The sequence below is a fragment of the Lipophrys pholis genome, assembly GCF_963383615.2.
Source record: "Lipophrys pholis genome assembly, chromosome: 1".
Taxonomy (NCBI): Eukaryota; Metazoa; Chordata; class Actinopteri; order Blenniiformes; family Blenniidae; genus Lipophrys; species Lipophrys pholis.
The window spans coordinates 149,716-166,179 of NC_137635.1; the positions used below are offsets into that span (position 1 = coordinate 149,716).

General features: G+C 47.3%; 2 protein-coding genes across 4 annotated transcripts; both read right to left on the reverse strand.

Annotated features, from left to right (window-relative positions):
- Window positions 1-678: 678 nt before the first annotated feature.
- Window positions 679-15,217, reverse strand: LOC308109047 (uncharacterized protein). Of its 3 annotated transcripts, XR_013935313.1 has the most exons (6): window positions 14,956-15,206; window positions 14,697-14,814; window positions 11,072-11,198; window positions 6,705-8,186; window positions 5,897-6,602; window positions 885-1,085 (listed from the first exon to the last, which is right to left on the reverse strand). XR_013935313.1 is itself a non-coding variant. In XM_080462389.1 (5 exons), exons 2-4 carry the CDS (start codon window positions 14,770-14,772, stop codon window positions 7,907-7,909), a joined length of 483 nt encoding a protein of 160 aa, XP_080318515.1. In that variant the 5' UTR covers window positions 14,773-14,814; window positions 14,956-15,217; the 3' UTR covers window positions 679-1,085; window positions 7,878-7,906. The 3 variants fall into 3 exon arrangements, 2 of the variants coding, with proteins under 2 accessions (XP_080318515.1, XP_080318516.1); XM_080462389.1 differs by lacking the exon at window positions 5,897-6,602 and having other exon boundaries at window positions 679-1,085; window positions 7,878-8,186; window positions 14,956-15,217; XM_080462390.1 differs by lacking the exon at window positions 5,897-6,602 and having other exon boundaries at window positions 878-1,085; window positions 7,878-8,186; window positions 14,697-15,179.
- On the reverse strand, window positions 876-3,638 carry LOC308118280 (uncharacterized protein; the record flags this gene model as incomplete). The annotated part of the gene is made up of 3 exons (XM_080477630.1): window positions 876-1,284; window positions 1,448-2,384; window positions 3,598-3,638. 3 exons carry the CDS (start codon window positions 3,636-3,638, stop codon window positions 1,264-1,266), a joined length of 999 nt encoding a protein of 332 aa, XP_080333756.1. The 3' UTR covers window positions 876-1,263.
- Window positions 15,218-16,464: the final 1,247 nt, after the last annotated feature.

The following is a 16,464-nucleotide window of genomic DNA, read 5'->3' on the forward strand; positions in this document are numbered from 1 at the left end:
TGGTGTTTTGTCTATTAAAGTCTTTGTGTCCTTTCAGGTTTCTTTCTGGCCTTTTGGTGCCATTGAAGGCTGTTTTGGGTCTTTTTGTGCATTTAAAATCTGTTTAGGTTATTTCGAGCTCTTTATCATACTAGGATTTTCCACGTGTTCTTTTAAGGTTTTGTATCTTATAACCCTAACCCTTCATTTAAATGTTTGTTTTCACTGCGTCTTTTTCTGAGTTTTCTGTCTCTGAGTCTATTTAGCGTCACTTTTTACTGTGTTTTTTGACTCAGTTGTAGTTTTACATCATTTTTAGCTCCGAGGTTTTAGTCAGGTTGTGTTGTAAGTTAGTGTCTTTATTGCTTTTCCTTTATGTTCGGGTGGTTTATCGTGGTGTTTAGCCTGTGTATGTTTGTTTGGCAGTTTGAGATCATTGGGTGGTTTGCAGATGTATATAGTCAGCTTTATATTGTTTTGTGTTTTTTGGCAGTTATATTTTGTATGTATGAGATTTTTCCTTTATTATTTTGTATGTCAGACCATTTTGAGGTCACTTATAATCATCAATATTTTTGGTTAATGCTCCTCTTTGTGATGAATTTGTGTCTTTCTGTGGTTAGTTTGGTCCTAAATATGTTTTTATTTGTCACTGTGAATCTGAGTTTTCTCTCTTTCTAGACACAAAAACATCTTTCTGAATCAGTTGTTTTATTCCATTGTGGTAGTTTTACATGTTTACTGGTTGTGGGAGACTTTGTTTAGTAATTTGTGCATTTTTCCAAAGAAAAGCACATTTTAGTGTATTCCAGAAAATCAACAGATTGGATTGAATATCTTGAACCATCATGATTTTGAACATTGAACAATAAAAAGGCATCTTTTAGCAAACATTCACAATATTTACATGTCAGATTGGCAGTTTAATGAGAAGTAACACAGCCATATAGAGTGAATGAATGACAGTGGATCTTCCTCCAGAAGCTTTCGATCTTCTCTTGAAGTCCACGGCGACCCCCCCGGCCCAGAGAGACCTCCTCGGAAGGAACTCCGGCCCCAGCAGAGGAGGAACCTCCTTCTCCTGGCTCTCCAAGGTTCCCCTGATGCTGCAGATGAGAGAGGCAGAAAACAAGTGTTCAGCAGCGCTGCCTTTGTTTCCAGGCGAAAGCTGTCCTGCTTCAGCCCTCAGCAACACCAAACAAACTCCAGCTTCAGCCCTCAGCAACACCAAACAAACTCCAGCTTCAGCCCTCAGCAACACCAAACAAACTCCAGCTTCAGCCCTCAGCAACACCAAACAAACTCCTGCTTCAGCCCTCAGCAACACCAAACAAACTCCAGCTTCAGCCCTCAGCAACACTAAACAAACTCCTGCTTCAGCCCTCAGCAACACCAAACAAACTCCAGCTTCAGCCCTCAGCAACACCAAACAAACTCCTGCTTCAGCCCTCAGCAACACCAAACAAACTCCAGCTTCAGCCCTCAGCAACACCAAACAAACTCCTGCTTCAGCCCTCAGCAACACCAAACAAACTCCTGCTTCAGCCCTCAGCAACACCAAACAAACTCCTGCTTCAGCCCTCAGCAACACCAAACAAACTCCAGCTTCAGCCCTCAGCAACACCAAACAAACTCCAGCTTCAGCCCTCAGCAACACCAAACAAACTCCTGCTTCAGCCCTCAGCAACACCAAACAAACTCCTGCTTCAGCCCTCAGCAACACCAAACAAACTCCTGCTTCAGCCCTCAGCAACACCAAACAAACTCCAGCTTCAGCCCTCAGCAACACCAAACAAACTCCAGCTTCAGCCCTCAGCAACACCAAACAAACTCCAGCTTCAGCCCTCAGCAACACCAAACAAACTCCTGCTTCAGCCCTCAGCAACACCAAACAAACTCCAGCTTCAGCCCTCAGCAACACCAAACAAACTCCAGCTTCAGCCCTCAGCAACACCAAACAAACTCCTGCTTCAGCCCTCAGCAACACCAAACAAACTCCAGCTTCAGCCCTCAGCAACACCAAACAAACTCCAGCTTCAGCCCTCAGCAACACCAAACAAACTCCTGCTTCAGCCCTCAGCAACACCAAACAAACTCCAGCTTCAGCCCTCAGCAACACCAAACAAACTCCAGCTTCAGCCCTCAGCAACACCAAACAAACTCCTGCTTCAGCCCTCAGCAACACCAAACAAACTCCAGCTTCAGCCCTCAGCAACACCAAACAAACTCCAGCTTCAGCCCTCAGCAACACCAAACAAACCCCTGCTTCAGCCCTCAGCAACACCAAACAAACTCCAGCTTCAGCCCTCAGCAACACCAAACAAACTCCAGCTTCAGCCCTCAGCAACACCAAACAAACTCCTGCTTCAGCCCTCAGCAACACCAAACAAACTCCAGCTTCAGCCCTCAGCAACACCAAACAAACTCCAGCTTCAGCCCTCAGCAACACTAAACAAACTCCAGCTTCAGCCCTCAGCAACACCAAACAAACTCCTGCTTCAGCCCTCAGCAACACCAAACAAACTCCAGCTTCAGCCCTCAGCAACACCAAACAAACTCCAGCTTCAGCCCTCAGCAACACCAAACAAACTCCTGCTTCAGCCCTCAGCAACACCAAACAAACTCCAGCTTCAGCCCTCAGCAACACCAAACAAACTCCTGCTTCAGCCCTCAGCAACACCAAACAAACTCCAGCTTCAGCCCTCAGCAACACCAAACAAACTCCTGCTTCAGCCCTCAGCAACACCAAACAAACTCCTGCTTCAGCCCTCAGCAACACCAAACAAACTCCTGCTTCAGCCCTCAGCAACACCAAACAAACTCCAGCTTCAGCCCTCAGCAACACCAAACAAACTCCAGCTTCAGCCCTCAGCAACACCAAACAAACTCCTGCTTCAGCCCTCAGCAACACCAAACAAACTCCTGCTTCAGCCCTCAGCAACACCAAACAAACTCCAGCTTCAGCCCTCAGCAACACCAAACAAACTCCAGCTTCAGCCCTCAGCAACACTAAACAAACTCCAGCTTCAGCCCTCAGCAACACAAAACAAACTCCTGCTTCAGCCCTCAGCAACACCAAACAAACTCCAGCTTCAGCCCTCAGCAACACCAAACAAACTCCAGCTTCAGCCCTCAGCAACACCAAACAAACTCCAGCTTCAGCCCTCAGCAACACCAAACAAACTCCTGCTTCAGCCCTCAGCAACACCAAACAAACTCCAGCTTCAGCCCTCAGCAACACTAAACAAACTCCTGCTTCAGCCCTCAGCAACACCAAACAAACTCCTGCTTCAGCCCTCAGCAACACCAAACAAACTCCAGCTTCAGCCCTCAGCAACACCAAACAAACTCCTGCTTCAGCCCTCAGCAACACCAAACAAACTCCTGCTTCAGCCCTCAGCAACACCAAACAAACTCCAGCTTCAGCCCTCAGCAACACCAAACAAACTCCTGCTTCAGCCCTCAGCAACACCAAACAAACTCCTGCTTCAGCCCTCAGCAACACCAAACAAACTCCTGCTTCAGCCCTCAGCAACACCAAACAAACTCCTGCTTCAGCCCCCAGCAACACCAAACAAACTCTGCTTAACGCTGCTGAACCGACGACAGAAGCTGAACCTCCCGAACACCACGAGCCCGACGCCGGAGAGGAGAAACATTCTGAAGCTCCTCACACGGAGGAAACCTGTCAAACATCCAAACACACCTGAGACTGACGCCAACAACTGATTACCGTAGTTCTTGGACTACAAGTCACTTATTCAGTTGTTCGTGTGAACAGAGAATTCTAAAAACATGCTCATATATCAATGTATACCGACCATACCATCTTCACACACACACACACACACACACACACACACACACACACACACACACACACACACACACACACACACACACACACACACACACACACACACACACACACACACACACACACACACACACACACACACACACACACACACACACACACACACAGTAAATTATTGTATTTTTAAGAAATAGATCTAAACATGGTTCACGTTGAAAACACTCAATATTCAAACTTTAAAAAGTAAATAAATATCAGACGCTTCATGTTGTCATTCAAACTTCAGACAAGATGCTGAAACACGACATGTATTCAAGTATTTCATTGATTCCTCACGTGAACTCATGACAATGCAAAGAATTAAAATCAAACAAAAGTGGAGGTGAAGAGGAGAAAGGTCGAGTCTATTTCTGTCAAACACTCGAGCAGTGAAAGATTCACTGTAATCATTTGATTTGAGACCAAACAGACTTTAGCAATGAAACAGAAACGATCAAATGATCTTTTCTCTGTGAGCCGTGGAGTTAAAACCTCTCAGCAGGGGGCTTGTGGCCTTCATCAGGAGCCTCCTCTTCCTCTCACCTTCTAGCTCTTACATTACAACAATCAGTCGTTGTGTCTTTAAAGTTCTCATCATGACACAACGTTCTGATGAGTGTTGTTCAGTATTCTGGAACTACAATCGACCTGAGGCCTGAACTACGACCCTGATGACCACCTCCAGGATCTGTTTCCTGATCACTGTTACTACCAAGCAGGTTATCAACTCTCTGGTTCAACCCAGACCTATGTGTACGTGGTCACATGAAAGGGGCGGAGCTTGCAGCGTGTGACCAATCACAGAGGGAGAAACCCTGCAGAGCAGCTGACTCTACCATAGAGGAGCAGTTAATCTCTGAGATTATGAAGAATTCCAACCCATCCAGCAGCTCAAAGCAACACTGCTGCTGCAGCCAGAACCAGAACCTTCCTGACTAGTTAATGCTGACTTGGTGAGATTAGAGCAGATTAATTCATGGGACAATAGAACCAGAGTCACTTCACTTTATTCCAGCAGAACGGTTCCAGGCAGAGCTTCCTCACTGCTCTTCTTTTACTTTACATTTGACCTCCTCTGGTTCTGAGGCGGAGGTTCTGAGGCGGAGGTTCTGAGGCGGAGGTTCTGAGGAGGAGGTTCTGAGGCGGAGGTTCCTCCGTGTGAGTGTGTTTCCTGTTGGAATATTAATTCATCACCGTGACGACAGGAGAAGTTCTGCTTCCATTAATTCATGGTTCTGCAGTTCTGTCAGCGTCAGCATTATTATTAAGATCATTATTCCAGATCAACCCTCCTGGAGCCAAACAGACTTGGAACAAGAACCAGAACCAGAACCAGAACAAGAAGAAGAACCTCCTTCAAAGCTCAGTGACCAGGATTTATTGGGTTCTGTTAAAAAGATTGTTCTAGATACGTTCTCCTCTCCTCTCCGCTGCAGCTCAGAGCTGAACCTGCCCACCAATCACCATCATTTAAGAATGGGCGGGGCATTTTCCAAGAGATCTGATTGGTCAGGAGGCGGAGCTTTACCCTCACTGTGCTCTTATCCAGAACATAACCTGCTCCGGAGCAGGTTAGACATTCAGAGTCAGTTACCATGGTGATTTATCCTGGGAAGAAGTGAACCAGCGTCGTAGTACGGAAAACCAGAGCTAATCCTGAAGTTACCTAGATAAGAGAAAACCAGAGTTAATCCTGAAGTTACCTAGATAAGAGAAAACCAGAGTTAATCCTGAAGTTACCTAGATAAGAGAAAACCAGAGTTAATCCTGAAGTTTCCTGGATAAGAGAAAACCAGAGTTAATCCTGAAGTTACCTGGATAAGAGGAAACCAGAGTTAATCCTGAAGTTATCTAGATAAGAGGAAACTAGAGTTAATCCTGAAGTTATCTGGATAAGAGAAAACTAGAGTTAATCCTGAAGTTATCTGGATAAGAGGAAACTAGAGTTAATGCTGAAGTTACCTCCACAAATCAGAGTTAATCCTAAAGTTACCGCTATAAACCAGAGTTAATCCTGAAGTTACCTGGATAAGAGAACACCAGAGTTAAGCCTGAAGTTACCTAGATAAGAAAATCCAGCGTCGTAGTACACGCCTCTGCTGAATTGAATCCGTGAGATTGACTGTAGAACAGATTTAACTCCGCAGGATGAAACAGATCTTGAAGAATTCTGGATCTTTATCTTCCATATTATTAATCCAGTTTGGCTCCACTAACCTAAACTCATGCTGTGGCGCCTCCTGCTGGTTGACAAGAATAAAACATTGAAAACAAAATTCCTCAACACATGAAACTTTTGTTTTCCGATTTCCACTGATATGAATGTATTGATGAGTCACTCACAGTATTGATGAGTGTTGTTAGTTCGAGAGACTAAGAGACTAAGAGACGTTAGAGACTAAGAGACAATAGAGACTCAGAGACGTTAGAGTCTCAGAGACTAAGAGACTCAGAGATGTTAGAGACTCAGAGACTCAGAGATGTTAGAAACTCAGAGACTCAGAGACGTTAGAGACTCAGAGATGTTAGAGACTCAGAGACTCAGAGATGTTAGAGACTCAGAGACTCAGAGATGTTAGAGACTCAGAGACTCAGAGATGTTAGAAACTCAGAGACGTTAGAGACTCAGAGACGTTAGAGACTCAGAGACTCAGAGATGTTAGAAACTCAGAGACGTTAGAGACTCAGAGACGTTAGAGACTCAGAGATGTTAGAGACTCAGAGACTCAGAGATGTTAGAGACTCAGAGACTAAGAGACGTTAGAGACTAAGAGACAATAGAGACTCAGAGACGTTAGAGTCTCAGAGACTAAGAGACTCAGAGACGTTAGAGACTCAGAGATGTTAGAGACTCAGAGATGTTAGAAACTCAGAGACGTTAGAGACTCAGAGACGTTAGAGACTCAGAGATGTTAGAGACTCAGAGACTCAGAGATGTTAGAAACTCAGAGACTCAGAGATGTTAGAAACTTAGAGACGTTAGAGACTCAGAGACGTTAGAGACTCAGAGATGTTAGAGACTCAGAGACGTTAGAGACTCAGAGACGTTAGAGACTCAGAGATGTTAGACACTCAGAGACGTTAGAGACTCAGAGACGTTAGAGACTCAGAGATGTTAGAGACTCAGAGATTCAGAGACTCAGAGATGTTAGAGACTCAGAGACTCAGAGATGTTAGAGTCTCAGAGATTCAGAGACTCAGAGATGTTAGAGACTCAGAGACTCAGAGATGTTAGAGTCTCAGAGACTAAGAGACTAAGAGACGTTAGAGACTCAGAGACGTTAGAGTCTCAGAGACTAAGAGACGTTAGAGACTCAGAGACTCAGAGATGTTAGAGACTCAGAGACTAAGAGACGTTAGAGACTCAGAGACTAAGAGACGTTAGAGACTCAGAGACTAAGAGACTCAGAGACTAAGAGACGTTAGAGACTCAGAGACTCAGAGATGTTAGAGACTCAGAGACTAAGAGACGTTAGAGACTCAGAGACTCAGAGATGTTAGAGACTCAGAGACTAAGAGACGTTAGAGACTCACAGACGTTAGAGACTCACAGACGTTAGAGACTCAGAGACTCAGAGATGTTAGAGACTCAGAGACTCAGAGACTAAGAGACGTTAGAGACTCACAGACGTTAGAGACTCAGAGACGTTAGAGACTCAGAGACTCAGAGATGTTAGAGACTCACAGACGTTAGAGACGTTAGAGACTCAGAGACTAAGAGACTAAGAGACTAAGAGACTAAGAGACGTTAGAGACTCAGAGACTAAGAGACTAAGAGACGTTAGAGACTCAGAGACTAAGAGACTAAGAGACTAAAAGACGTTAGAGACTCAGAGACTAAGAGACTAAGAGACGTTAGAGACTCAGAGACTAAGAGACTAAGAGACTAAGAGACGTTAGAGACTCAGAGATGTTAGAGACTCACAGACGTTAGAGACGTTAGAGACCAGAGACTCAGAGATGTTAGAGACTCAGAGACTCAGAGATGTTAGAGACTCAGAGACGTTAGAGACTCAGAGACTCAGAGATGTTAGAGACTCACAGACGTTAGAGACGTTAGAGACCAGAGACTCATTGTTGAGGGATGACTGGTCTGACAACCCTCCAAATCACCACCCTGCTCTTCCGACCCGGAGCTCCGCCTCCAGCTGCAGGGGCCCTGCCGGTGGTCCGGGTCTGCTCGGCCCAGGAGCCCCCTGAAGGGTCCCTCCCCGAAGGGCCCCCCCCCGACCGCACATCGTCCACAAAGGACTCGACGCCGTCAAACTGAGTTGTGAGCTCCGACAAACGCTGCTTCAGGGAGTTGAACTCCTGATAGAGATCTGCCAGCGCATCAGACAGACGCTGGATCCTGGAGGGACACAAAGAAGAAATGAATGGACGGATGGATAGAAGTTCACTGTCCCACAGCTCATCAAAAGAAAAAGAAAAACATCAACCACACTTCCATTTATATACCACTCTTTTATAGATGAGATTCAAATAAGTTAAATAATTGAAGAAAGTAGTAAATAGTAGGTTTAAAATAATGACAAAATGAGTTGAAATGTGATCTGGAAAGTCATAAAAAAGATGATTAATGACTGCTGTGTGAGTGAAAACTCTTATTGCAGCGGGATGTAAGACCTCCTGAATCTCTCCATTCTGCCACGCAGTAACAGGAGTTGACCACTAGGGCTGCTTCTCTGTCGCTCCAGGAGACTGTGGAGAGTCTGTATAGTCCATTATAGCTTTGTTCAGGTGCTTCTGTCCCCCTACACCACAGTTCTAAGTGACTCAGTCCCCTGCTGAACACCAAGTCTGCTCATCAGCTTGTCCAGTCTGCCTCCCCAGAACACCACACCACAGCAGGGTGCAGTGGTCACCAGTGGTAGAACAAGGCTATCATGTCCACACACACATCAAAAGACCTTAGAGTCTTCAGGAAGAACAAACGGCTCTGCCCCTTCCTGTAGAGGGCGCCGGTGTTCAGGGACCAGTCCAGTTTGTCATCAATAGTGACACCAAGGAATTTGTAGGCGTGCACCATGGCAATGTATCACTCCCTGTATGGAGACTAGTGGATGGAGGCGTCTTCTCCTGAAGTCCACCACCATCTCCTTAGTTCTGGTTGTGTTCAGGTGGAGACCCTCAGAGCTCCAATGCTGGATGGTTCCTGTCCTCCTGCTCCTGACTGCTCCTGACACAAGCCACTATGGCTGTATCATCTGAGTATCTCTGCACGTAGCAGGACTCCATGGTCTGTTGAAAGTCTGCTGTGTAGAGCATGAACAGGAAAGGTACTAAAACAGCCCATTGTGGAGCACCAGGACTGCTCCTGAGCATCCAGGGGTGATCCAGGGGTCCATCCAGGGGTCCAATCCAAGAGTCCATCCAGGAGTCCATCCAAGAGACACAGCTACCCAGCCTGACATACTGAGGTTGCTCTGTCAGCTCTGTCAAGAGGTCAGGAGTCGACCTACTCCCATCTCCTCTAATGTCTTTTTTACTATGAGGGGACGGATGGTTATAAGTACACCGGAGAAGTCAAAGAAGAGGATTCTCACACAACATCCCAGCTCCTCCAGGTAGGTGTAGACCAGGTGCAGCAGGTACAGGATCACATCTTCAACTCCCAGATGCTCCTGATAAGCAAACTGGAGTGGGTCCGTTGCCTCTGTGACCTCAAGAAACGAAGAACCAAGCGTTCCAGTGTCGTCATTATATGAGATGTTAGTGCCACAGGTCTGTAGTCACTTAACTCTGCAACACCTGGTACCTGGTACCTGGTACCTTGTACCTGGTACAGGTGCCAACTTTGGGAACCGGTACCAGACAGGAAGTCTTTGCCTGATTGAAGACTCCTGTTGAAGATCCAGTGGAGGGGCTCTGCCAGTGGAGCAGCAGCTTTTCAGTAGTCTTGGACACACTCCATCCACCTGCAGTCTTACCTGCACCGTCTCCTGAGCTCCGCCCTGACCTCCTCCACTTTACAGGACAGTGGAAGTTGGCCTTCAGGTGTGGATTTTGTAGTAGTGGGGGAGGGGAAGGGGACGGAGGAGCTGTCTTTATTAGGCAGTGTTACAGAAGCATCAGCAGCAGTTGACATCAGGTGGGAGGTGGATGCAGGGGTGGGGTAAACACAGCCTCCTCCATTAAACCTGAAGGAAAACTGTTTGAATTTGTTGTAATTGTTGGCTCTGTCCACTTCACTATCCATGGTGATGGAGCAGTGGGGGACTGATGGAGCAGTGGAGGACTGATGGAGCAGTGGGGGACTGATGGAGCAGTGGGGGACTGATGGTGTCACGCTCCATCTTTGGCAGTTCAGCACCATGCTGTTACAGGTGTGGGTGGGTGTTACAGGTGTGAGTGGGTGTTACAGGTGTGTTACAGGTGTGAGTGGGTGTTACAGGTGTGTTACAGGTGTGAGTGGGTGTTACAGGTGTGGGTGGGTGTTACAGGTGTGAGTGGGTGTTACAGGTGTGTTACAGGTGTGAGTGGGTGTTACAGGTGTGGGTGGGTGTTACAGGTGTGTTACAGGTGTGAGTGGGTGTTACAGGTGTGGGTGGGTGTTACAGGTGTGTTACAGGTGTGAGTGGGTGTTACAGGTGTGAGTGGGTGTTACAGGTGTGTTACAGGTGTGGGTGGGTGTTACAGGTGTGTTACAGGTGTGAGTGGGTGTTACAGGTGTGTTACAGGTGTGGGTGGGTGTTACAGGTGTGTTACAGGTGTGAGTGGGTGTTACAGGTGTGTTACAGGTGTGAGTGGGTGTTACAGGTGTGGGTGGGTGTTACAGGTGTGTTACAGGTGTGGGTGGGTGTTACAGGTGTGAGTGGGTGTTACAGGTGTGGGTGGGTGTTACAGGTGTGCTACAGGTGTGAGTGGGTGTTACAGGTGTGTTACAGGTGTGAGTGGGTGTTACAGGTGTGGGTGGGTGTTACAGGTGTGGGTGGGTGTTACAGGTGTGCTACAGGTGTGGGTGGGTGTTACAGGTGTGTGTGGGTGTTACAGGTGTGTTACAGGTGTGAGTGGGTGTTACAGGTGTGGGTGGGTGTTACAGGTGTGCTACAGGTGTGAGTGGGTGTTACAGGTGTGGGTGGGTGTTACAGGTGTGCTACAGGTGTGAGTGGGTGTTACAGGTGTGGGTGGGTGTTACAGGTGTGGGTGGGTGTTACAGGTGTGCTACAGGTGTGAGTGGGTGTTACAGGTGTGGGTGGGTGTTACAGGTGTGCTACAGGTGTGTGTGTGTCTCACCGGCCGTACTCCGGCAGCACCGTGTCGTGGTCGTGCAGCAGCAGATCTTTCACCTGTGTCATGATGGCGAATCTCCAGTTGTCTAAAACCAGCGTGAGGTTGGAGCAGCGACCTTTCACCCCGTCACCTGTTGGGAGAACATCAACCACAGCGACATTATGAATGGACTTTAGTACTCGTTACACTTATACACAGGTACGTCTCAAAAAATGAGAATATCATGAAAATGTTCAATATTTGTTGTCACTCATTTCAGAAAGTCAAACCCAGATCTGATCTCGACTCCGGACTCTGTTGAGGATTCTGACTGACGGAGTGAAATGTTGAGGATTCTGACTGACGGAGTGAAATGTTGAGGATTCTGACTGACGGAGTTAAATGTTGAGGATTCTGACTGACGGAGTGAAAACCACAATTCAGAGTCTCAGAAAATGAGAATCTTGTGTAAAAGTTGAGTTTTAGAAAGTCCTGGTGTCTCAGCCTCATCAGCCAATGAAGTCCAAACCCCTGCAAAGGGTCCCTGAGCCTTTAAATGGTCTCGGTCTCGGTCAGGAGGGGACACAATCATGGGGAAGACTGCTGACTGGACAGATGTCCAGAAGACAGTCATTGACACCGTCCACTGAAGCTCACTGCTAAAGAAGCTGCTTGTTCACAGAGAGCTGGATCCAACATGTCCAGAGAAGGTGGAGAGGACTGTCCAGCAAAATGTTGGACAAGGACGGACTGAGGCTGGAGTCAGCGCAGCCTGGAGAGGACTGTCCAGCAAAATGTTGGACAAGGACGGACTGAGGCTGGAGTCAGCGCAGCCTGGAGAGGACTGTCCAGCAAAATGTTGGACAAGGACGGACTGAGGCTGGAGTCAGCGCAGCCTGGAGAGGACTGTCCAGCAAAATGTTGGACAAGGACGGACTGAGGCTGGAGTCAGCGCATCAAGAGCCACTAGGGACAGACCAATCCTAGACATGGGATCCTAAAGTGTCTTCTTGGGGTCAAGACACTCCTGAAGAAGAGACCAGGTCAGAAGCGTCTCACTCTAAAGGAGCGATCAAGTATTGAGTACAGAGAAATGAACATTTCAGAAGAATTACATTTTGTTTAAAATATCCTTTTTTCTTGATCTTATGTAATATTTCAATTTTGGGTTTTAACTCCGTCAGTCAGAATCCTCAACATTTAACTCCGTCAGTCAGAATCCTCAACTTTTAACTCCGTCAGTCAGAATCCTCAACATTTAACTCCGTCAGTCAGAATCCTCAACATTTCACTCCGTCAGTCAGAATCCTCAACATTTCACTCCGTCAGTCAGAATCCTCAACATTTAACTCCGTCAGTCAGAATCCTCAACATTTCACTCCGTCAGTCAGAATCCTCAACATTTAACTCCGTCAGTCAGAATCCTCAACATTTCACTCTGTCAGTCAGAATCCTCAACATTTAACTCCGTCAGTCAGAATCCTCAACATTTCACTCCGTCAGTCAGAATCCTCAACATTTAACTCCGTCAGTCAGAATCCTCAACTTTTCACTCCGTCAGTCAGAATCCTCAACAGAGTCCGGAGTCGAGATAAGATCTGGGTTTGACTTTCTGAAATGAGTGACAACAAATATTGAACATTTTCATGATATTCTCATTTTTTGAGACGTACCTGTGTATTTATATATATATTTGTTTATTTTAAGTCAAGAATATTTATAAAGTACATTTACTTGTATCAATCTTTGATACACGTTTCCATCTGTACTGAACTTTTGGGGTTTCAGGTCAGCATGACCCTTGACCCTCCATCAGCTCCCTGAGCGTGAGCGTGACCCTTGACCCTCTATCAGTTCTCTGAGCATGACCCTTGACCCTCTATCAGCTCTCTGAGCGTGACCCTTGACCCTCTCTCAGCTCCCTGAGCGTGACCCTTGACCCTCTATCAGCTCCCTGAGCGTGAGCGTGACCCTTGACCCTCTATCAGCTCTCTGAGCGTGACCCTTGACCCTCTATCAGTTCTCTGAGCGTGACCCTTGACCCTCCATCAGCTCTCTGAGCGTGACCCTTGACCCTCTCTCAGCTCCCTGAGCGTGACCCTTGACCCTCTATCAGTTCTCTGAGCGTGACCCTTGACCCTCCATCAGTTCTCTGAGCGTGACCCTTGACCCTCTCTCAGCTCCCTGAGCGTGACCCTTGACCCTCTATCAGCTCTCTGAGCGTGACCCTTGACCCTCTATCAGTTCTCTGAGCGTGACCCTTGACCCTCCATCAGCTCTCTGAGCGTGACCCTTGACCCTCTCTCAGCTCCCTGAGCGTGACCCTTGACCCTCTATCAGTTCTCTGAGCGTGACCCTTGACCCTCCATCAGTTCTCTGAGCGTGACCCTTGACCCTCTCTCAGCTCCCTGAGCGTGACCCTTGACCCTCTATCAGTTCTCTGAGCGTGAGTGTGACCCTCTATCAGTTATCTGAGCATGACCCTCTATCAGTTCTCTGAGCGTGACCCTTGACCCTCTATCAGTTCTCTGAGTGTGACCCTTGACCCTCCATCAGCTCTCTGAGCGTGACCTTTGACCCTCTATCAGTTCTCCGAACGTGCCCCTTGACCCTCTATCAGCTCCCTGAGCGTGAGCGTGACCCTCTATCAGTTCTCTGAGCGTGACCCTTGACCCTCCATCAGCTCTCTGAGCGTGACCTTTGACCCTCTATCAGCTCTCTGGAGCTGTGATGTGACTGCACCACCTCACCGTGGAAGCAGGATGGTCAAAGTGGAAAAGCACTCTCCCGGAGGGGACTGATAAAGTATGATTAGTTTAGTGATGAATGGGAGTACTTATTTATTCTATTGTATAATATGAGTATCTTCACTATGATCAGTATTTTGTTGCATGTGTATCTGGATTAGTTTCAAGAATATTGGATTGCTTTTCTTTTCAATTTGTAACTCCTTGTATTTGAGTAAAGATTGTGAGTACTTTACATTACCTTCACATAAGTACTTTTACTAAGGCAATCTTTGCACATCTACTCGAGCAAAATACTTTTGCCAAGTATTCAATAATCAGTCATTCTGTGAGTTTTCTATTATCATGGAACAGACACATGAAAAAGTGTTTGAGATTAATAATGTGGCTGACGAGAGTATCGGAGTATGAGAGAGTAACTTGAGTAGTCTTACCTTCGCTCCACTGGGTCCGGGGGATGATTCCTCTAATGAGAGTATCGGAGTATGAGAGAGTAACTTGAGTAGTCTTACCTTCGCTCCACTGGGTCCGGGGGATGATTCCTCTAATGAGAGTATCGGAGTATGAGAGAGTAACTTGAGTAGTCTTACCTTCGCTCCACTGGGTCCGGGGGATGATTCCTCTAATGAGAGTATCGGAGTATGAGAGAGTAACTTGAGTAGTCTTACCTTCGCTCCACTGGGTCCGGGGGATGATTCCTCTAATGAGAGTATCGGAGTATGACAGAGTAACTTGAGTAGTCTTACCTTCGCTCCACTGGGTCCGGGGGATGATTCCTCTAATGAGAGTATCGGAGTATGACAGAGTAACTTGAGTAGTCTTACCTTCGCTCCACTGGGTCCGGGGGATGATTCCTCTAATGAGAGTATCGGAGTATGAGAGAGTAACTTGAGTAGTCTTACCTTCGCTCCACTGGGTCCGGGGACTCTGAGTGCCACAAAAAGCAGCAGAGAGGATGAGGAGGAGCTGGGTCTTCATCCTGACAGTGACTCTGTCTCAACGGTCCAGTGTTCCTCTGACCTGATGGAGCAGGAACCGGAGCAGGAACAGGACAGTGTTCCTCTGACCTGATGGAGCAGGAACCGGAGCAGGAACAGGACAGTGTTCCTCCGACCTGATGGAGCAGGAACCGGAGCAGGAACAGGACAGTGTTCCTCCGACCTGATGGAGCAGGAACCGGAGCAGGAACAGGACAGTGTTCCTCTGACCTGATGGAGCAGGAACCGGAGCAGGAACAGGACAGTGTTCCTCTGACCTGATGGAGCAGGAACCGGAGCAGGAACAGGACAGTGTTCCTCTGACCTGATGGAGCAGGAACCGGAGCAGGAACAGGACAGTGTGTTCCTGTTGTTCCTGTGTATGGGGCTGCTGCCTGACCTGACGGAGCAGGCACGGGGTGGAGGAGCTCTGTCATCTAACACCCACATTGTTCGATGCCTGACCTGATAGACCAGGCGTGGGGGGGGGGGGGCACTTTGAAGTCAGGGTCCCATCCAGCTTCAACATTCCTGCTGCACATCTGGAGTCCAGCTGCTGTCTGATCTGAAGTCGACTGCAGCAAGTCTCACTCTACACTCAACACACTCACTCCACAGTCAACACTCACTCTACACTCAACACACTCTACAGTCAATATACACTCTACACTCAACACACTCACTCTACACTCAACACACTCACTCTACAGTCAATATATACACTCTACACTCAACACTCACTCCACAGTCAACACACTCACTCCACAGTCAACACACTCACTCTACAGTCAATATACACTCAACACACTCACTCCACAGTCAACACACTCACTCTACACTCAACACACTCACTCCACAGTCAACACACACTCTACACTCAACACACTCACTCCACAGTCAACACACTCACTCTACACTCAACACACTCACTCCACACTCAACACTCACTCTACACTCAACACACACACTCTACAGTCGGCACACTCTACAGTCAACAGAGTCAACACACACACTCTACAGTCAACACACACACTCTACAGTCGGCACACACACTACAGTCAACACACACACTCTACAGTCAACACACACACTCTACAGTCAACACACACACTCTACAGTCGGCACACACTCTACAGTCAACACACACACTCTAGTCAACACACACTCGACAGTCAACAGAGTCAACACACACACTCTACAGTCAACACACACACTACAGTCAACAGAGTCAACACACACACTCTACAGTCAGCACACACACACTCTACAGTCAGCACACACACACTCTACAGTCAGCACACACACTCTACAGTCAACAGAGTCAACACACACACTCTAGTCAACACACACACTCTACAGTCAACACACACACTCTACAGTCAACACACACACACTCTACAGTCAGCACACACACACTCTACAGTCAACACACACACTCTACAGTCAGCACACACACTCTACAGTCAACACACACACTCTACAGTCAGCACACACACTCTACAGTCAACACACACACTCTAGTCAACACACACACTCTACAGTCAACACACACACTCTACAGTCAACACACACACACTACAGTCAACACACACACTCTAGTCAACACACACACTCTACAGTCAGCACACACACACTACAGTCAACACACACACTCTACAGTCAACAGAGTCAACACACACACTCTACAGTCAGC

Bases quoted from the DNA above. Each gene is read 5' to 3' on its own strand.
- LOC308109047 (XM_080462389.1), bottom strand. From the start codon at position 14,772: ATGAAGACCCAGCTCCTCCTCATCCTCTCTGCTGCTTTTTGTGGCACT. The intron at 11,199-14,696 runs GTAAGACTACTC...TTCTCCCAACAG, and splicing joins CCGGACCCAGTGGAGCGAAG to GTGACGGGGTGAAAGGTCGC. The intron at 8,187-11,071 runs GTGAGACACACA...GTGTCCCTCCAG, and splicing joins GTGCTGCCGGAGTACGGCCG to GATCCAGCGTCTGTCTGATG.